This window comes from Grammomys surdaster, unplaced genomic scaffold (assembly GCF_004785775.1).
Source record: "Grammomys surdaster isolate TR1022 unplaced genomic scaffold, NIH_TR_1.0 66, whole genome shotgun sequence".
Lineage (NCBI taxonomy): Eukaryota > Metazoa > Chordata > Mammalia > Rodentia > Muridae > Grammomys > Grammomys surdaster.
The window spans coordinates 18,418,128-18,440,552 of record NW_021604568.1 but is presented as its reverse complement, the minus strand read 5'-3'; the positions used below and the strand labels follow the sequence as shown (position 1 = coordinate 18,440,552).

The 22,425-nt window shown below is 44.1% G+C and overlaps 1 protein-coding gene across 1 annotated transcript in view; it reads left to right on the top strand.

Moving 5' to 3' along the window:
• The first annotated feature begins 15,345 nt into the window (after positions 1-15,345).
• The window catches only part of Shtn1 (shootin 1), a 100,679-nt gene continuing 93,599 nt past the window's right edge, over positions 15,346-22,425 (top strand). Inside the window, exon 1 of the mRNA XM_028774198.1 lies at positions 15,346-15,946. Within this exon, the coding sequence (XP_028630031.1) occupies positions 15,889-15,946 (58 nt within the window). The 5' untranslated portion in view covers positions 15,346-15,888. The remainder of the gene's footprint in view (positions 15,947-22,425) is intronic.

The window sequence follows — 22,425 nt, the reverse complement described above, 5'->3', positions numbered from 1 at the left end:
ACACCTTCTCAGGCTGGTCCCACAACTAACAAAAGGGCTCAGACAGTCTCTGATCTCCTCCTCAGAGAGATCATCCCCCATTTTGGTGTCTCCACCTTGCTCCAGTCAGACAATGGGCCTGAATTTACTTCCTAAGTTTCTCAGATTCTATCTAAGGCCCTAGACATCCCCTGGCATTTTCATATCCCCTATCATCCTCAATCTTCAGGTAAGGCAGAGAGAACCAACCACTCTTTAAAAACTACTCTTGTCAAGCTGTCACAGGAACTTCACCTTGACTGGGTAAAACTCCTACCTCTGGCTCTTTTCAGACTACGAGCCCTTCCCAAGCAACTTCTCCTCATTTCACCTTCTGAACTCATGTATGGACGTCCAGTCCTAACTCCTGGTCTTTCACCTAAATGTTCCCTCTCCCTCTCTGCCCAGGACCTGTAAAGTGAGTGCTAGTGGTGCCTTCCACTACAAAAACAACTAACATGAACATTGCTGTGATATGGGACATGCTTGCTTTTCCTTGCCCACTACAAACTCTAGCTGCCAGAGACACTGGGCAGCCTTCCGGAGCTAGCAGGAAGTCCCACTCTGCTGCCGCTGCCACTCAACCCCCTACCAGCCATACAATCCAGCTTTCTTATTCTGATCCTAGCCAAATGTTTCTTTGCTAATACAAAAATGTGCTTTTCTCTACCTACACAACCCGCCAAAGTTACTTAAGACAGGATAGGAAAGGCTCTTGTCTTGATAGATTTTTACTACTGCTATTAAATTCTATTCAGTTACAACCAATCCTTATGGCTCTCAATCTTGTCAGAAGTTTGCTAAAAGTATTTTTTAAGTTTATGGCCGACAGAATTCCCAAAGCCTCTAACAGTTAACCCAAGATGGTTTCAGAAGATGGACATCAGACTCCTAGAAGATACAGCCTAGATTGTATGTGACGATATAGTCACTAACAAACGAAGTGAGCTAAACTGGATGCCCTGAGTCAAATGACTTGGCTAAACCAAGGTAAGTCATTTCTCATGTCACGAGTATCCATTCCACAGAAAAAAGCCCTGCGTTTTCTGAGCTTGGAAGCCAAACTGACTTCACCCAAGAGACTATGGAAACCATGGAAACTGTTGGCTCTGTGGACTCTGTCATTTTTAAAAACTAATATATAACTGGTAGATTGTTGTTTACTCTTTCTCAGACTTCTGACTACATTGACAGCTAAGCTTTTACAGATATTATCTATTACCTCATTACCTAAACTGAGTTGCCATCAATTAAATGCTTCATATTTTCTCTTCTTGCTATGCCACTGTCCTAATATTATCTGAGTTCCTATAAACTTGCCTAACTAATAAAACATTCCACTATATGATCCAACAAAGGCTCATCTTAAAGACTGCTCATGTTTTTAACTCATGCTGTTATCTGTTTTGTAAACTTATAAGCTACAGGAAACCCACTCAGATCTACCTCTCATGGACCAAATAGATGCAATCCAGATAAGTAATCCCACTCACTAGCTATAACAAAGGGTGGGATCCCTCTGGGTTTCAAATATACATCTTAGAAAAAATTTCTTTCTCTAAGTGTTCTTAATCTTATTTCCTACATCTTGTCAAGTCCAGGTACATCCAGAACAGCTCCAGAGAAGCAACCTTCAGATGCTCCATCTCCTGTCACGCACACAGACTGGACCTGTTCCTTTTGACCTATTCTCAGATGGCTCGCTCCATAGACCCTGGACAGCAGGAAACAGCCAGATCTCCTAAGACCAGACAAACAACCCCCATACCCATTCTTCTAGGTTCCCCCTAAAGACACGTTGCCCCCAATGCCAGCAGGAAGTAGCCAGATTTCACGACAACCCTATTCCTGCTTCGCCCTCACCTCTTTCTAATTTTTCTTTTTAATTAAACCAAAACGTGAGACTGTTAGTATTCTGTCTAAACTCCACCTCCACAGTTATCTAGCAACACCCAGGTATGCTCCTCTCCACAGTTACCTGGCAACAGCCAGGTAGGCATGCCCACTATAAAAGGGGCTGCTTGCCTCCTCCTCTCTCTCTTACTCTCTTACTCTCTTGCCTCTAGCTTCTCCTCACCCTTCCTCCCTTCCCTTCCCCCTCTCTCCACGTGGTCATGGCCGGCCTCCACTTCTCTCTCTCTCTTCTTTCTCCACCATCTTCTCCCGTTTCTCTCCCTACCTTTGCCCTCTGCCCTGAATAAACCCCCTCTGCTTTAGAACCGTTTGGTCTGGTGTTGTCTGTTCCAAGCTGCATGCCGAAGTCTAACAACTAGTAAAGTGCTTTTGGAAGAAAGAACAGGGGCTCTCTCAAGCAAGAAACCAAAGGGGAGTACCATGAAGACCCTTGGCAACAATCCCTGAAGGAAGACAGATGAAGGTGGTGGAACTGTAAGAGAAGGAGGCCTAGAGGCTGCTGGGAAATGAGAAGATGGCCAGGTAAACAGATGGGAGGGAAGCAGGAAAAGTCAGGAGAATTTTTCTCCATAATCAGAAGAAAAACACCACCTATGAACTTCAGTAGAATTGGTCCTTCTGGTTCGAGGAGTGGCTGGGTCAGTGGCTGTAAGCATGGCTGACATCCAAAGCCCTTAGCTGTGTGCACAGCAGCCGTCCAGCTAACAGAATAGCTTATGAATTGTCAATAGCAGTAGATACTGAAGTAGAAGGTCCAGCAAGACAGCCCATTGAGTAACAGCACTTGTCACCAAGCCAGGTGTCTTGAGTTTGACCCTCCCCTGGAACCCACAAGGTTAAAGGAGAGGATCAATCCTCAAGCCCTCTTGTCCTCTGTCCTCTACACATGTGCTGTAGCTTGTGCTTCCACACACAGACCAACAAGAAATGAACATAATTTTAAAAATTTAATGGAAGAAGGCTATAGGGTATGTGGAGATTCTAAATTTATCTTAAATGCTTTCCATGAGAGAGCTGCCAATTAAAGTAAGGGAAAGCTTGACGAGCCTGTGGATGAGAGGCAAGGGAGGAGCTATGGGTGGGGTCCAGCTGGCAAGCTGTGGGCTCCAAGTCTGTGGATGAGAGGAAAGGGAGGAGCTATGGGCGGGGTCCAGCTGGCAAGCTGTGGGCTCCAAGTTATGCTCATCCACAGGTGGTGGGACAGCTTCCCCTCAGGGGGTCCTCAAATCCTGCCTGTCACTCCACCAGGGTTCAAAATTTGCAATATTTCTGAGGACCAAGTTCACAGATCGACTTCCCATGTTTCTAAAACCAGATGACTTATAACATCATAATATTAATTATAATAGTGTAGGGGCCAGTGAAATGGCGTAGCTGCTGAAGGTGTTTGCTGCCAAGCCTGACAACCTGAGTTTGATCCTGGGACCCACATAATGGAAGAAGAGAACCAGCTCTTGTAATTCGACCTTTGACTTCACATATTGCATGCGCCATGTGCCCTCCCCAAAATAATGTAATGTAAAACTTCAAAAACAATATTCTGCAACCATTTAGGCTGAGCAAGACTGCTGTTTCCATGGAGTTTTTTTTCACGTCTAATGTACCGCGGAGGATGTGTGGAGAGCGGCACCTGCAACCTCGCTTCCCCGCCACCCCTACAGTTTTTATTGTGTGTGTCTGCACAGTTTAATTTTTTTTTTTAAAAGAACACATAAAGCCAGGCTGTAGCAGAGTTGACTGTAGCTCACTCTCTGTGAGAAACCAACCTCTGTTATTGGCAGCCTATTGATTTATTTATTCAACCCGACTACACCTGGAGGGTAGTGTTAGGACTGCGAATCCATATTCCCGCGTGAGGTAAATTTGTCAACTTGATTCATGTTTATGTACAGTATGCTTTTAGCCTTTCAGCTTCCAGCCAAAATATTCTTTCTAAAAATCGTATTGAGTCTTTTTGGGTTTCATATCATGTACCCCGATCCTGCTCATCTCCCTGTCCCTTCCTATCTGTCTTTCACCCGTGTAACCTCTTCCCCAAAATAAAACACACAGGCAAGCAGTATGTCCCACAGTATATCCTTCTGTCTACACATCTTCCCTTGCTAATTTTCATTGCAATGAGACATTGGACTCTAGATCTCTGGCTTCTGTGACACCATCAATATTGAATCCTCATCGCGACTCCTCCCAGTTATCCAGTTGTTGCCCTACGTCATGGAGATCCTGCAGCTTTAACAGCGGGACTGGCCCTTCACATGTTCCAGCTGTTTGCAGATGATGTAGATTTGCGGGTGGGCCAACTCAGAACCCTGGATCTGGGCCTGAATGGTAGCTGAGCTGGCTATCCTGCAGGCTCTCCCTTATCTGCACCACCAGGGTGAGCTCTCCAGCACTGCTCGGGCTAGGCCACCCAGTGTCACCATCAGCAGGAGGCAGAGTCAGTTCTAATACCTTCAGGCTGGCTCATCAGTACAGTGCCTCCAGAGCCAGTTCTACTGTGCCGCTCAGTCAAGATTGGCGCTTACTCTCCCAAGTCCTACAGCCCTTGAGGGGCTGGGACGGCTCTCTAGCTCTCAAACGCTCAGGGCTGGCTCACTCATGCCTTTACCATCCGTGCCAGTTCCATTGTGCTGCCCAGGTGAGCTGCAGGGCTTGCTTTCCTGAGTGCTATCACTGGAGAGAGATTGGGTCAGTTCTCCCAAGTACCACTGTATCCAGGGAGGGGAGGGGCCGTTATGCATAGCCCCTGGACGTCCACCACGTGCCAGCCCCCTCCATGCTTCCTTGCAGCTGCCCCAACCAGGTACATCCCCGTGTTTTCTAGCAGTAATACGAGCTAGGAATATCTACACCAAACCCTGCCACTGCATAGGCACAGACTCAGACATGGCTCCCAGTGGCAGCTCGGACTAGTGGGGCTGGCCACTCATAACAGGTTACTCCTCTCCACCCTCTAGTCTCCAGATCCATCCATCTCTCGTCATAAGCTCAAGCTGCTCCACTTCTCTTTCTCTCTCATCTGACCACCACATACTCGCACATTGTGGTGGCTCTCTCGGCAGGCATGCCCCTGGGCAACATCCTACATCCATGCATCATGTAATGGTGGGAAGAGGGTGTCTATGGCCTGTCTGTGCCATGTGCTGGACGACGAGTCTGTGGGTAGCATGGCACCCCCAGGTCTCTGAGTATCTTCCTCCTCCCGTATTGCGCTGCGTGGCTTTGATTTGATTTATTTGATCTTTATGAGTCTTAGGCATAAAACAGCTTTGGATACCAAGCCAGGCATCAAGCTAGGATGAACAAAGGACTGCCGTCTGCTCTGCCCCTTAGTGATATAAGAACACCACTAACATTTCCCCGTTGCAGGGGGGGGGGGAGCAAAATATTCTTATTCTGAGTTACTTAGATCAAGTCATTTTTTTATTGCTTCCCTTATTTTACTTTATTATTTCATTTTATGTGTATAGGCGTTTTGCCTGCCTGCATATCTGTGTACTAGGTACATGCCATGGATAGCAGAAGAGGATTTCAGATCTCCTGGAGCTAGAGTTACAGGTAATTGTGAACTGCCATGTGGGTGCTGGGAACAGAACCTAGGTACTCTGGAAAAGCAGTAAGTGCTCTTAGTAGCCGAGTCATATCTCTAGTACCCCCTTTAGTAGGGTAACATGATGTATTACTAATATATTTGGGATTTTTGGTTATTTTACTCATTCCATTCTGAGATTTCTCTATCACCACTGAATGTTTTTTAAATTAAATTTATATTTGGTAAAGTCCATTTTTGTTGGTACTCACACCCTTGGATTTTGCCCAGTATATACAGCCATATACCTACCACCCCCAGTACCAAATATTGAAGTTTTACCATCCTAAACTTCTCCACTGTAGCTAGGTATGGTAGCTCATACCTTTAATGCCAGCATTTAGGAAGCAGGAATAGGCAGATGTTCTTGAATCTGAGGCCAGTCTGGTTATCATAAAGAGTTCTAGGCCAGTTGGATTGTATAATGCGACCCTGGCTAACAAAAGAAAAGTCTGTAATATAGACCCTTTGTGTTCTGCCTCTCCCTCTCCTCCAGCACCAAGGAAACAATTTATAGCCTGTTTCTCACTCTGAAGTTTTGGATTTTTCAGGATGCAACAGAAATTGAGTCAGTCTGGGGTGTTGTGCTTTGTGAAGTACATTTCAAATCTATGTGTTTGGGGCTGTGGAGATGGGAGTGTGTGAAGCATTTCCTGTACAGTGTGGGGGTCGGAGTTTGGATCCCCAGTACACATACAAAAGCTGGGTGCAGCAGTGAGTTTGTAACCCTAGCCCGAGGAGAGAGAGAGAGAGAGAGAGAGAGAGAGAGAGAGAGAGAGAGAGAGAAGATAGGAAGATCCTGGGAGCTTACACAGTCAGTCTAGTTGAGAAGATGAGCTCCAGACTGAGCGAGAGGCCTTCTCATCATCAACATCTGACCCTCACACAAGTGCGCACACACACAGACACACACACAGTGCATGCACACACACACTCACATGCAAGCACACACAGAGATGCACACGTGTCTGCACATACACATGTACACATGCATACTCACATGTGCACACACAATGCACAAATACACACATGTACACACATGCACAGATACACACATGCACATACATGCACTCACATGCACACATACATACAAATACACACATGTGTGCACACATGCAGTTGCACACATGCCTAGAAAAACACAAACACACATAGATGCACACACATGCACATACACATGCATATGCACATGCACACACACAAGCACACATACACACATATACACACATGTACTCACATGTACAAACACATACAAATACACACATGCATGTACATACATGCCTGCACACACAGATACATACACACCTGCACACACAAACACACATACATGCACACCACACACAAATGCATACATGGGCACACACACATGCATGCACATGCACACAAACACACACACATGCATGCTCCCTACACACACATACACACACACACACACACACACACACACACACACACACACATAAACACAGAGTTGTTCACACTTTCCATGCATCAGTAGCTCGGTCTTTGTTATGACCAACATATTTACACATTCCATTCTGCGTCTATACCACAATTCATTTATTCATTCACCGGTTGAGGGACATCTTATTTCCAGTCACTAATGATCAGGGATAAACCTTTGGAAACATTTACACATGGGTTTTTCTGTGAACATTCATTTTCAGTTCACTTTGGCAAGTATGTGGGCATGAATTTGATAGCTTGTAGGGGAAATATATATGTAATTTAACAAAGAACTGCTAAGTTGTTTTCCAAAGTGTCTGTGCTTTAAAACTACTCCAACAATTCAGAGTTCCTGTTGCTCTGCTTCCTTGTCTGCACTTAGTGTCATTTTGTTTAAATTTAGCTGTTCTAATGGACAGGTAATATTTCACTGTTACTTTCTTGCTGAGACCCAAGGACTTGACTCAGAGGGTAAGAGCACTTGGTGCACTACTGTGAGAACTTGTGTTCAAATCCCAGCACCCATGTAAGAAGTTGGACAGAGACACTTGCCTTTAACCCCAGAGCTATCGGGTGCAGAGGCAGGAGGATGGCTGAGGAAGACCCTGTCTCAAGGGAATAAAGGAGAGAGTAATAGGCAGACCACTAGCATCTTCCCATGGCTCTGTGATGCACAGTTATATGAGCCCATATATATGTGCACATATAACACACACAAACATAAAAGCAAATAAAAAAGAAATTTAAAGAAGCTTTTGGGGAGCTGGTGACATCACCCAGTGATAGATGGTTGCCTGTTATGCATGAGACCCTGGGTTCAATCTTCCACATCACAAATGAACAAATTTAAGGGGAGCATAGAATCTGTTAGCACTTTTTTTTGTAAATTAATAGATTTGTTTTTAAAAATTCTTGAGTTTTAAGAGGTTTCTTCTATGTTTGAGGTATAGATATTTCCTCACCAAGTATGTGACTTCTAAATATTTTCCTAATATGTGACAAGTTTTTGCAAGCTTCCATTGCCTTTAATTTTGATCAAACCTAAACTACACACACACACACACACACACAAACACACACACACACACGCACACACACACACACACATTATTAATAATATTTAATATTTTGGTGTTATGACAGCTCTGGTGCTGCCCGCGGTACTGAGCTCAGGCATAGGCCTGGGGGATTAAAGAAATACTCAGACTCGGGTCATCCGTTATGAGAGAATGCCAAAACTTTTACTGAGCAGGTTCAATATATATACACCAAGCCAGGGAAGGAAAAATACAAACTCAGGAAAAAGGAGGAACTCAACTGAGGGGCAATAGGATGTCAAGTGTAAATTCCCTTCCTGGGGCACCATGCCTTAGTCAGGATGTTTTGATCCTAGAGGAACCACAGAATGTTACTTAGTAGACAGCAGCATACAGAACGGCTCAGCCAGGGCATAGCAGCCCTTCGGGTCCTACAGTGTTATATTTGAGAAATCTCAGATCTAAGACTATATAGACTTTCATTTCATTTTAAAAGTTTTTTTTTAATTTTGCTATTTTAAGGTTTAGTTTAAAAAATTATCAAATGTGTGTGAGTGCATTGTCTTAGTTAGGGTTTCTATTGATTCAAAGAAACACCGTGACCCAGAAGTAAGTTGGGGAGGAAAGGGTTTTCTTTGCTTACATTTCCATATTGATAGTCATCATTGAAGGAAATCAGGACAGAAACTCATGCAGGGCAGGAACTTGGAGGCAGGAGCTGATGCAGAGGCCATGGAGGGGTGCTGCTTACTGTCTTGCTCCCCATGGATTGCTTAGTCTGCTTTCTTATAGAATCCAGAACCACCAGCCCAGGGATGGCACCACCCACAAAGGGGCTGGATCCTTCTTCTTGATCAGTAATTGAAAAATGCCTTACAGCTAAATCTCATGGAGGCATTTCCTCATGAGGCTCCTTCCTCTATTCTGACTCTGGTTTGTATCAAGTTGACACACAAAATTTACCAGTACATGGTATGCATGTGTGTTTGTGTATGTATGTGCATGTATCTTTGTCTGCGCATGTGTGTTTATGTGTATGTGTACATATGTGTGGATATGTCTCTTTATGTGTGTGTGTGTTTGTAAGTGTGTGTTTGTGTTTATGTGTGTGTATGTGCACATGTAGAAGTTAGAATTGATTCTAGCCTTCCTCCTCTACTGGGTTCCAGGGTGTGCTGCTTAGTTCTGTTGTTGTTATTTGACATTAACTAGAGTCATCTGGAGGAAGGACTTTCAACTGGGGAATTTCTTTCCTTGGGTTGGCCTGTAAGCAAGCCTGTGGGACATTTATTGATTGATGACTGATGTAGGAGGGGTGTTTCCTTCTCTGGGCAGGTGGTCCTGGGCTGTTTAGAAAGCAGGCTGAGCAAGCCATGGGTGCAAGCCAGCAAACAAATCCCATGTGCTCTCTGTTTGGCTCTCTCTATGATGGACTGAAGTTGAGAAGTGTAAGTCAGATAAACTCTTTTCTTCCTCAGCTTGCTTTCAGTCACATTTATCTTAGCAACAGGAAAGCTAGCTAGGATCTGAGAACTGAACTCAGGCCACCAGGCTTGTGGAGCTTGTCATCGCATCAGCCCTTATTTTTTGGTATTAAAGCTTAGTTTGTTCCTCATCTATAAAGCCTATATTGATGTTTGCTGGGTTTTCATGTGAGTTTCCACACGTGCTAGTGCCATTTGTTGAAAGGTTTACTGTGTGTGTGTGGTATACGTGCACTTGTTTATGTGTGTGGCATATGTGTACACATGTGTTTTATGTGTGTATGTGTGTGTGTGTCTGTGTGTGTGCATATATGGGTTTGGAGGTAGCGGTTTGACAACTGTGTTTTCTTTCATCCATTGCTTTCCACTATATTACTTTCTTGTTTTGAGACAGCCTCTCACTGACCCGAAAGGTCACCTATTGACTAAACTGGCTGTCACTGAGATCAAGGGATCTACCTGTCTCTATCACCCCATGTTGGTGTTATAGACATGGTGTTACAGCAGCTGGCTTTATGTGAGTGTTGAGGATTAGAACTTAGGTCCTTATGCTTACACAGAATCAGCACTTTGTCCATTAAGCCATCCCATACCCTTTTGAATACTGTCTTTGGGTAACTTTGAGAACGGCTCAACTGTTTTCACAGTATATACTTCTGGAATGGTCACTGTGTACGGTGTCTGTCTAGTGTGTCCTTCTTTCTGTCTGTCCTACATTGCCTTGGTTTCCATAGCTTTACAATTAGTTTTGGGAATGTTGTTGTTCTTTTTTTTTTTTTCAGAATTATTTTGACTTTTCTAGCTCTTTTGGGGATTAATGTTAATTTTGGAATTAGCTGGTTGATCTTTATGGACTCAAGGCGATTTGGGGCTGTGATTGCGTGAAATCTATAGAACAAATTAGGGGAATAGACATTTTGGAGTGTTCAAGTTCATGAACATGGTATATCTATTCATTTAAATCTTTGCCTTCATCAATGCCCTGCACTTTATAGCATCCGGATCTTCCAGAAACTTTGCTAGATTTATACCAAAGCTCTTCATTTCTCGGCGCTATGCATTTCCATGTGCAGCATCTCTTCTTCTGCAGCTGCCTTTGTTAACTGGAAGGAGAAGGACGAGGAGTACTGGAGATCAAATCAGGATGCAGGCATGCCAATCAGGTGCCCAGGATGCACTCATGCCAAGCAGGTGCCTACGAGGCAGCTGTATCCTCAGCCCTCTTCCGTTACTTTGAAGGCATGAATGTTATATTTAGTTTAAGCATTTGAACTGTGATGTCCCTAGATGTGGTCCACATAACCAGATAGTATCATTTATAAATAGAAATATACTAATAACAACACGACTATCTAAGAACTTAAGAATTGCTAATTATTCACTGATATGCTGGAATGATGCGGAATACGTGTTAAACTGAAACCAAGTAAGCATACATGAAGTACTGTTTAGTAAATAGTAGAAAATTTTTACACAAATATTTGAAAAATTAAAAACATTTGTATAAGAATCATTGATTTAATAGTTACTTATTTAAGTCTTCTTCCTATGGAAATTGTTTATATATGTATATGTGTATGTGTAGGAGGAGCTAAGATGGGAGGAGTCAGGAGAGGAAGAGGAGGAGTTGGGAGAGGAAGAGAAAAAAGGAAGAGGAGGAGCTAGAGAGGGGCAGAGATGTAGGAGGATGGACAACCACACAGGTATGGAAAGCACTCGTGGGGAACAACTTATAAACTTATAATTAGGTTAGCTAATTGGGATACAACTCTCTTTGTATGGGCATCTTGTTATTAATCATTATCAAATATATAAAACCTTTGATTAATCTATAAGAATTAAAGTCTCATTCTTTTACTGGGCCCACATGGATGGTGGAATAGTCTGGGCAATGCCCTGCCTTGCAGAGACAGCATGGAAGATTGGCAGAGCCATCTCTCATGCTGGCATTTAGTGGGTGGCAGGGCTGGTGTTTCTGGTGGGCCAGTTCTAGCTACAGCACTCATGTGGCCTCAGGCTGAGAAACATGGTGGTTGGGCTAGGCAGAGCCACTGCAGCTTAGATAGTCGGCCTGAGCCTGAGGCCGTTTTAAATACTTACGACAACATGTATGTATATATGTGTACATGTGTGTATATATATGTACATGTATGTATATTTGAAACAGTATCTCTTTATGTATTTCTGACATTCTCTGTGAAACCAGACTGGCCTTGAACTCAGGGAGATCTGTCTATCTCTGCCTCCCAAGTGCTTTGATTTAAAGCTGTGTACTACCATATCCATCCTGTTTTGGAAAAGAGTATTTCTTTGTATTTCTGGCTGGGTGAGAAATATGTAGCTCAAGCTGGCCTTGAGTTTAAGGCTGATAAAACTGCCTCTCTGCTTCTCAAATGCTTGAATTCCAGGCATGCATCACAACATCTGGCTCTGTGAATCTTTAAAGACAAAACAAAACCTTGGGGCTGAAAAGATAGATATGTCAATGGTAAAGAGCACTCTCTGCTGTTTTAGAGGACCTGAGTTCATTTCCCAGCACCTACTTTGGCTAGCTCACAATCACCTGCAACTCTAGTTCCAGAGAATCTGATACCCTCATGGGTCCCAGGGCACCTGTACCCCACACACAGTATACATATCATCAAAAATAAAGTAAGTCTTACAAATTAACAGCTTTATTGAACTGTGTTCCACCCACAATCAAATCCTAGATGCTAACAAGGTGTACAGCATCATCAATGAAAACAACCAAAGATCTTACTAAATAGACAGAATGTACAGTTCTTGTTTTGAGGATATCCATAGTTCTGCAACCTGACATACAATATGTTTTAGTTTCTCCCCCACCTCCAATGCATATGCCCGTCAGAAGCCATTGCCTATTTTTTCCTTCTTCCCATCCCTAGTTCTATATAAATCATTAGCCAACTTTCTTTATGCGTTTGTTTGTTGTGAGCATTTTATACAAAGGCAATCATGCAGTAGTTAGTTTTTATCTGACTGCTTTCTTGCATGTAGGATAATGGTTTTCAAAGTTTGCCCATAGTGGGTCATGTATCACAACTTTGTTTCTTTGCATTGCCAAGTAACATTCAAATGTTACCATTTTTATATCATTGTTAACTTTATGGTAAATAAAGTACTCTGCCTGTCTCTAAGGATTGACTCTCTAACACAGAATGAGTAGGTCAAAGGGGACAAATCTCTATATCACAGTTTTATCTGCTTAGTCCAGAAGATTACATACATTGTAATTACCAAAAAGCAAACAAGTATTAAATAGCCTCACTGTGCTCTGATCTCCATTTCCTTTCCCAATTTTTCTGCCTTCTCTCCCTAGAGACAGCTATAATCCCAGTTTGTTACAAGTCTTTTAGTTCATCTTTAGGGAGTACTTCCTGGCTTCATATATGTGTATATGTATAAATACACACATTTCAAGATGTTTTAAATTTGATGTCGTTTGATGGTTACTGACAGTGCCGATGCAATGAAACACAAATCCCCATATGTATTATTAAGCGGAACAAAAACTAATTATATAACTCTATCCTTTCCATCAATATTCATGCCATATAAATAAGTCATTGTAACAGAAGCTCTGAATCCCAAGAAGTAAATCTAATAGGCAGCCTAATAATTCATAGCATGGCCTCAGGATAATAGGGCATTGTTTTTCAGGTGGCTATTTTAATTCAAAGAGGGTACACGGGATTCATTTCAATGAGCTACAGATTCAGTGTGAGGCCAAAACATTTCAGTTTGAGACTCTCAAACTCCCCAGACTTCATACCTACCTTGGAGTTAAGGATTCTATCAGCCATTTAAAAGAGTGGGGATTTGTAAAACAATCTAAATATCAACGGGGCATCCTGCTTCCCTGTGATGGAGCTGGAGAAGGTACTTCTGGTTCCTTGGGTTTGGTAACAGACTGGTCCCTTAGGTCTAACTGGCTTCATGACTGCCCTACAAAAGCTAGGTAGTTATTATTGGTCACTTGAATCTCCTGGATGTGTGTGTGCTTCTGGAAATAAAGTATCATTCATTTCACAAAAACACCTGGTGGCAGCCCATCCTCATATGGTCACCCAGTTGGTTAAAAACTCTCATATCTCCTACCTTTCAAGTCTGAGGACTAAAAAGACAACCCCAGGAGAAAGACCATGTGGTTATCTTTTGTGATCATTGAAGGGACTGTAGCTAGCCCGGGCATGTCAAGCCTGGCTCCCGCAGGCCTTGCCCTACTCCTCCATTCCCTCTGTCTTGCTAAAAACCATTAGATTACATTCCTAAAGCTAGCCATCAAGGTCTATTCCCTTATTTGGCCACTTTATCCTCCTGAGGCTGACTATCAAGGTTCAGCTATCTAGGTATTGAAGTCCAGCAATCAAAAGCCCCTTTGGCTCACCTAATTAGCATGCCCAGTTAAAATTAAACACCTCATCCTAACAAAGGGTTTCTCGTTTTACCTTTATAAACCACTATTTTCCTAAGGGCCATGTCTGGCTCCAATCTAGAGGTTGTCCTTTGTCTCTCTGGGACAAAGAACCCTTCCCCCTCTCCCTTGTTCCCTTTTCCTTCTCATCATCCTCTATCTCCTTCCTGTCTTTGTCTCTTACTCCCTGCCCTTTGAACCTTTGGGGGCATATCTTTGTGCAGAGAACTTGGGTGTCCTGAGCCTATACCAATCTTTATGGTCATCACTGTAGCTGACTGCAAATATTTTGAACTATCTTATGAAACATTACAAACATTACAGGAAGGGTGGAATAGCAAAATCCCCACACTGAAATAATTTCATAAAGTTTCATTTTTCATTACTTTTATTTAGAAATCCACATTGCCGCTACAGACCACCCAAACAATTAAACTACGCGTTCTAAAATACTACATTCCCATTTTATTAAAAGGGAAAAGCCTTTTCTGATTTTTTCAAAGGTCACCTCGAGATGGAATGTATAACGAGTACCAGAAAGATATTGGTAATAGGGTCTATGGGAATATCAATACACTCTCCATCTCCTGGTCAGGGACACCGGGGCGTTTGCCTAAACTGTGACGTGAGGAATGGAGTCTTGCACTGGTGTTCTACGTGAGTTTAGAGATGATGAAGAAAACGAAGAATGTGCAGAAGGCTTACTTAACCTGGATTTATCTCGAGCGCTTAATGATTGGAATAAAGAACCGTGCTTTTCTCAGCTTGTAATTAGCAACCATAACACCTGTAATCGTAAAAACAAAAATCCCTCGGCGCAGAGCAGGCGGCATACCTATCCATCCGGTCCACCTTGTTGGAGGTGGACCGGATGGATTGTGGGGTCTTAGCGCATGCTAGACAAGCACTTCTATTCTTCAGTCTGGATTTGATGTTGTGGTCAAATTCCTCTCCCTGTTCAATTTTTTAAATTCTAAGAGAGTATGCGTTATTATGTCCATTCTTTAGTCCAATTCCAGAGCGCGGGAGATTCAAGCAAATGTTGGAGTGAGCAAGCCTGCCTGGATATGTTTGCCTGAGTCTACCCCCAGAGTTGGGTGTAAACACCACCGAGGGTCCTTAAGAGGGGCAAGGTCTGCGTTCTGTCCTTACACAGTAGGCTCCCTGACATGCAACAAAGTGACCTTGGGTATTCAGAGTGCAGTGCCAGCCTCCCCAAGACGGAAGGTCCTCCCACCGGAACCAGATGATCTTCCCTGCAGTTTAGGCCTGGCAAGGCACGCGAGGCAGGGCACACGTTCTGACACCTCTGACACCAGCCTCTTCCTACTCGCTGGAACTGTGACCAGACTGCCACGCCCCAATCACCTCCCTTCTCCTTTCCAAAGACAGTGCAGTGATTCAATTAGCTAGACAGCCCGCAACAAGCACTTGCTTGGTGGGCAGGTGCTTGGTGTAGAACAGAGCGTTTTCCAACCCTGGCTCGAGAGAGCAGTGCGTGAGACTGGGGCAGGACCGTCTGGGGTCGGTCGGGTCTTGCTCAGATCCACTGTCCAGCTCTGGGGTGGTGAACCCGGGAAACCCGGGGCGAGTCTCCTTGGAGCGCACCTCGGGGTGGGAAGCCGGGAGCAGCGGCGGCCTTAGCAGGACCACACACAACCTCCTGGGAGGATCGCAGTCGCCCCAAGGCCACGACACTTGACCCGCCTCCAATGGTCCACGCCCGTCCCAGGCCCGGCGCCCAGGCCCGCCCGCCGCAGGTGGGGCAGCCAGGGCCCGCGAGTAGGTGCGTGGGATGATCTCACCGCGTGCGGCGCGCCAGGAGGAGGAGGAGCGGGAGCGATCCCAACTTCCGGGTAGTGCAGCCGCACGCCGCGCCACCGGCATCTTGCTTTCTGCTCCCCCTCCCCCGTGTCCCCCTCGCCTCTCCCTCCTTGCCTTTTATCCCCAGCCCCACCCGCCAAAATGAACAGCTCGGACGAGGAGAAGCAGCTGCAGCTCATCACCAGCTTGAAGGAGCAAGGTAGGTGGGCCGGCTGGCGCAGGTGCGGGGCAGCGGCCTCGGGCGGGACAGCTCTGGGCGCAGCCGCAGGTGCCAGCCGTGGCCGGGGGACCGTGAGGCCGCCGCGGTCACCCTGCAGCCCCACGCGCCATGCAGCGCCCTGGGCGGAGTTGCTGCACCGAGCGTCTTCCCGCAGTGGGATCGTGCGCCCCGCAGGACTAGGGCGCGCGACCGGGGCGAAGGGACACGCGTCGGGCGTGGACAGGGTCAGGGCACGCACCCCAGTCCACGCACCCTAGTCCACGCGGGAGTAGCGAGCGGGGCAGGATCGCTGGGTGCGGGGTAATCGCTCAGCTGGCCTGGCTCCTAGCTGAAGCCCCACCCTTGCACACTTCGGGGGTTCCTGGGCCTGCAGCGTTCCCTTCTTTTGGGTTCGGTCTAGTTCCTTTTTCTTGACCCAGCTGGGATTTTTCAGGGCACCGATGTGTTCTCATCACTTCCCGTTTTTAGCAATTTATTAGTCAGCGAGTCGACACCCTGCCTGTGTGGGGCTTAATGAGGGAGCGGGGCTGGAGGAGCTGGAAAGCCATGCCGTTGCCCGTTTTTGGTTTTTTTTTTTTTTGGTTTTTTTTTTTGGTTTTTTTTTTTTTTTTTTGCCTGCTTTTCTCTTCTGCTTGGTAGCTAATGATTGCCAACAGCACATTTGTGAACAAAGCAAGATCCTAGAGACAAGTTAACCTGGCACACTTTAAAAATATCACAATTAACTATCTTGCTAAAGGGAGGTTTGAGAATATGGGTCAAGAAAGAGGAGCTGCACAGGTTTAGGAAGTGAAAGTGTTCAGGTCATGCTCTTTGCTGCGGGACTTGCTGACATTGGAAGGGCCCCTGCTCAGTGGTGCTTTCCATCTTCTCAGCTCTCCAGGAAGTTGCTGTCTTCCCATTCTTGGGTCTTGTGACTAAGCCAAGATGGCTTAAGAGGTCCTAGCAAGGACTTGAGCCGCTTACTGCTCTTCAAGTCCATCAGCCACAACTTCCGCAGAAAGATCTCCGCAGTTCTGTGCTGTGTGACCTCAAGGGAGTTACCTAACCTCGCTGAAATGGATGTAGCACTTTTCCCTGTGTGGCATCTATAAACCCAGAATGGGTGTTAATTGCTTTCACTTTCCCCTCTCATCCGCAATTAGCCTGAAGTCAGCCCACATTACACCTGTGACTCAGTGGATGGACAGAATGCCTTATTTGGAATCCCTCAAGTTTTTTTTTTTTAATCAAAAATTGGATTTCGCTAGTATTTATTTTTAGTAACACTTTCCCCATGTCTCACACCTAAAGACTTTTGATTCATTTCTCTGCACTTAATGAAAACTTTCAGCATTAGTTAATACCAGATCTTTTGATGGATGGTCGTTTTGCAAAGGTTAAAACAAAATAAAATGCATTATTTTCTTTTATTATTTTTTTGTAATTCTCAGAGTTCACTAACAGTGACCACACCTGCACGCATCTCCTCCGGTCCTTGGCTGGACTGATGTTTGAAGAAGGGAGGATTCCTAAGTGTCTAGTTCTTTCTGTTGTGTTGTACTGGAAAACAAATCCGTGGCCTTGGTATTCCTAAAGGTTCCATTTTCCTGATGAAGGCATACCAGGAGTGATAGAACTTGGGTTTGTGTCTCTTGAGAGTACTCTTGGTTTTGGACATTGAACTGTCACATAGAGTTTCTCACCAAATATGGTGAGATTTTTATATCTTAAAACCAGACTGCGTTAAAGACTTACTTAAGAGTGTTTTACAGCCGTTTTACCTGTGGAATTAGCTGGGAAGTTGGGAATTTGAGGTGTAAACATGGCAGCCAGGTCTTTGGGTATACCAGTATTATGGTCAGTTTGTTTTTAATGGTGGGCTGTTGCCATGGTGAATCATAATAATTTCAATCTCCCAATTTAATATGAACAGGGAGAACATTTTTGGTGGGATGCTCTGTTTTTTTTCCCTTGTTCACTGCTAACGTGTTTATGTTTTTGTTTCTTTAACAACTACTAATTAACCATGCACGAGGCCCCAGTTCCAGACCATAGATCATCCTGGCTCTTAGGAAGTTTCTTTTCTGGTAGAAAGATAGTCATTAATCAAAGAGGCGTGCAAGTCAATAGACTAGTATTGTTTCTAAGATGGGTTCCTAGGAATGGACTGTTGGATTTGGTGGCACGAGTGTTATGATGTTATGTCATTCAGTACGCAGCACTCCTCTGTCAATAACTGTGCCTGTTTCTATTCCCCCAGCAAAGCCCTTGTCATCAAACACCAGTTAACATGGGCTGACAGTAGTCATCAGCTGGACAGCCTGACAGGTTTCTGAATGTCTGCCATCAGAACTGGCAACATGCCTCCTTTAAAATGTACATCACCCCGGCTGCTAGTGAAGTTTGAATCTTCACCTATCTCTTGGCTATTTTGGTCTCCTCATGCGGTTGCCCCCTTGATGAGTTTTAAGTCTAAAACTCAAACCTGTTCCCCAGAGAAGAGTGTTCAGGAGAGAGGCTGCTGTGTGAACTGCAGAGCTGACAACAGCCTTCTCTAGTGGGAGCCTTCAGTGTTGAGAATAATGTTGTGCTTGACAAAAGTTGTGAAATGCATTGACAGAGTCTGTCATAATATGAACAATCTCTAATTTATATGTACCATTCCCCAGGCTCTGTGTCTTATAAGTCACACCCCCTTCTGAATTACTCCACAACATTGTATGTTCCCGTCTACTGAATGCTATAATTAGGTATATTATGTCTTTCTAGAAAGTTATATTATGTCCCTTAAAAAAAAATTAGCCAGTGTGTGATTTTTTTTTTATGTTCAAGCAGATGCTGAGGTAATGAGGTAATTCTTCTTTTGTCTTCTTCCCCCCCTCAGGCTTTATTTTATTGGGCTGATTGACATTGTTAATGCATGGAGAAATAGCAACTTAGGATACTATTTCCGATGCATATCTCCCAGCTATCAAAGTGGACATTTCCCTTACAAAACATCATACAATTTTCTCTCTCTGTAGAATTCTTTTGGAAAATGATAGACTTAGTTCAGCATTTGTTGAAGGTGCATGGCTTTCTGGGTGATTCATTCAACATGCATACACTGAATATTCATAGCCAGGCACTGGGCCTAGGCAGCCAGAGATCAGCAAATAAGACCAGGTCCCTGATGGTGGTGACTTCTGGGTCTAGAGATGGTATTAAATCCAGGAAGTATGTCTGATTGGCTCATATGGGTCATGGATTTTGGTCTTTTGGTCAGTGAGCAGCTTGAGTGGAGTGCTCCACACCACACACACACACACAGACACACACACACACAGACACACACACACACAGACACACACACAGACACACAGACACACACACACACAATCCATGGATTACCAACGATGTTCAAAACAGAATGGGACACCAGCATTGAAGGGCCTGACCCAAACAGCAGGTAGCTGTTAGACTGGTCAACGTAGCAAGGCAGTGCTGTTTGGAACTTGGTGATGGTGATGTGTGATTGTCATTTCACAATGTGCCTTTTTACAATTTCTTCTTTCTCTCTTTTCCTTCCCCCTTTCTTCCTTCTCAGTGCTAGGGATGGAATCTAAACCTTTACATATGTTAGTATTCCACTACTGAACCCTTCACCCTTATAACAATATTCTCTGAAAGGACCAATGACAACAAGAACCAAAAGCCATGGTGATTCTTGGGTAAATTCTGTGGTAAGATTTTTATTTTTATCTTTTGAGATGTGTAGGTCTCAAACCCTATGTAGTAGATGATGGCCTTGAACTCCTGGTCCTCTGCTTTCCCTTCCAAGTTTTGGGATTGTAATACAAACCTGTAAGTTCGTATCACCACATCCCAGATGTTGGTCAACACAGAGCTGATTCTTAAGGTTCAGCTTCTTCCTATAGAAAGCTAGTGACTCATGGGTGCTTTTCCAGGGTTCCTTTGTCTTCTGTGGGAGAAATCTGTGGGGGGATTATTGTAATTAAAAGGGTCTAGTCTGTCTCATGGCCACATGTGTATGGGAAGCTGAGTTACTGCACTGGGAGATGCACCCAGAGTCACTCAGCAGAAGGCATTTGGAAATGACAAGGGTGCCTTGACTACATACACAAACTGGATTTTTCAGCAATGTTTTTCTGAGTATGGTCCAAGAAGTGCCTGTTTCTGAGTCACCAGGTGGCTATTTGGATCATAGTTTACTCTCAAGGTCAGTGAACTCTGCTGAGGTGTTGGCAACTAGGCCCTCAGGAGATGGACCTTCAGGGACTGGAGCCATGACTGCTGCTTAACCACCCCACCCCCAACCCCAGGACTGGAGCCATGGCCGCTGCTCAGAGCACCCCCCTCAGGACTGGAGCAGTGGCTGCTGCTCAGAGCCGTCTCTCCATTAACACTACTTCCAGAGAATGGGATCCCCCTTTTGTTTATAAAATATTAACTTATAAACTAAAAGAAAAATGTATAATATTATTTTTCTTCTAACCCATTGTTTCACAATCTGTGTTTACTATCTTTCTATAGAGAGGGTATTTTATATACCGTGATCTTGAAAATAATGCTTTTGGTATGGACTAGAGTTAAAGGCATGCGTATCAATTTGTATTAGTTTATTGTAGACATAGATTGTTATGTGTAGAAATAGAAATAGGTCTATGTTTATGATATATATGCATGTACACTTATGGATACACACACATATATATATATGTGTGTATATATATATATAATGTTTTTCAGAACATGGGTGCTAATAATGCCCTCTGATAAAAGAAACATGGTCGGTCCCCAAGGGAAATGGCTGGTTTTTCTTCCAGATACCCAAATATGCCAGATGAGCCTGGAACATTCCGTGGTTCTCAAACCTAAGGAAGTGCTCCAACTAATAAGCTCACATGATGGGACTGTGTTCAAGAGTCACAGGAGCCAATGGGAGAGTTGTCCACTGGCCAAAGTTGGAACAGTTGAAAGCAAACAAGATATAACACAGAACACAAAGCACTGTGTGTGATGAAATGAGTATAGGGTATGATTAAAGTGGCATCTTATCTCTGGTTTCCCGTTCAAAATCCCGTTCAAAGTCTCATGGACTCTTGAGGAAAACATCAGATTCTACCCAAAGCCTGAGCGACACTCCTTAAAACTGCCCAGTGTCCACCAAGGGAAAGGCAGCAATCTGGGCGTGGCAGTGTCAAAGGAGCACATGGGGTCAGAGTCAACCTCAGCTATACAGTGACTTTGAGGCTAGCCTAGGCTACTTGAGACCTTGTCCCTCTCACCTCACTGACAAAAACTCCTAAAGTAAACCACCCCAACTCCAAAACCAAAGAGCACTTGATATAACAAGAAGAACTTGTCAAGGTCATAAAAGTAAGGGCTAGGGTGGAGAAGCACCTAAGGATACAGCACATTTAAATGGAGTGAGATATCTCAGCCATCGAGAAACTAGGATACAAAAAGGACAAAAAGATTTTTTTAAAAAAGAATCTGAATAAAATGTGGGCGTTTTCTGATCACGTGTGTCAATAGAGCCCACAAAATTTTAAAGAATGTTAACGCAAAATGCATTAAGGGGGCATGTAGGAACTCTGTAGTTGCCTACAATCTCCACGGAGTCCACTTGTTTAGATTCAATCAAGTTCAGATTAAAAAAAAATCCGATACCTGGCCTCTGTGGGCATCAGGCACAAATCTGGCGCACAGACAGACATGCAAACAAAACAGCCATGCACAAAAAAGTAATAATATAAAAAAAATTAAAAGAAAAAAAAACCTAAAAAAGAAATGAGCACGTACAGATACTTTTCCATATAATTTGTCTCGAATAATGTAATATAACGGCTATTCCGTAGACTTCACACTGAGCTGGGTGCTCTATGTAATCTAGATGGAATATAACGACTATTGCGTAGACTTCACACTGAATTAGGTTCTCTAATTAATCTAGGTGCTATATCTATCATGTGGACTTCACACTGAGCTGGGTGCTCTATGTAATCTAGAGATAACAAAGGATGCAGGAGAATAATTGGCGGTCACAGGAAGATAGCAGATCATTTTGTGTTACTCCCTTCTCTTTCTCCCTCCCCCTCGCTTTTCCTCTTCCTCTCACTCATCCTCTTCCTATCTCCCCCATCCCTTGTTCGTTCTTTCTTTCTCTGAGACAGGGTCTTACTCTATAGACTAGGCTAGACCAGTACTCAGTATGAAGACCAGGCTGACCCCAAATCTGCAGTGATCCTCCTGCCTCTGCCTCTCTCATGCTGGAATTGACAACAACAGTTGCTGAGTGACAACAACCAACTACAAGTGGCATTTTGGGATCTGAGTGTTCACGGTGACTGATCCTAGAGCAAATCCCCTGCTGCCTTTGTGGGTTTTTTTATGTATTTAATTTTGTGTGTGTGTGTATATGTGCATGCAGATATGCATATGCAGGAGTGTGTGTGTGTGTGTGTGTGTGTGTG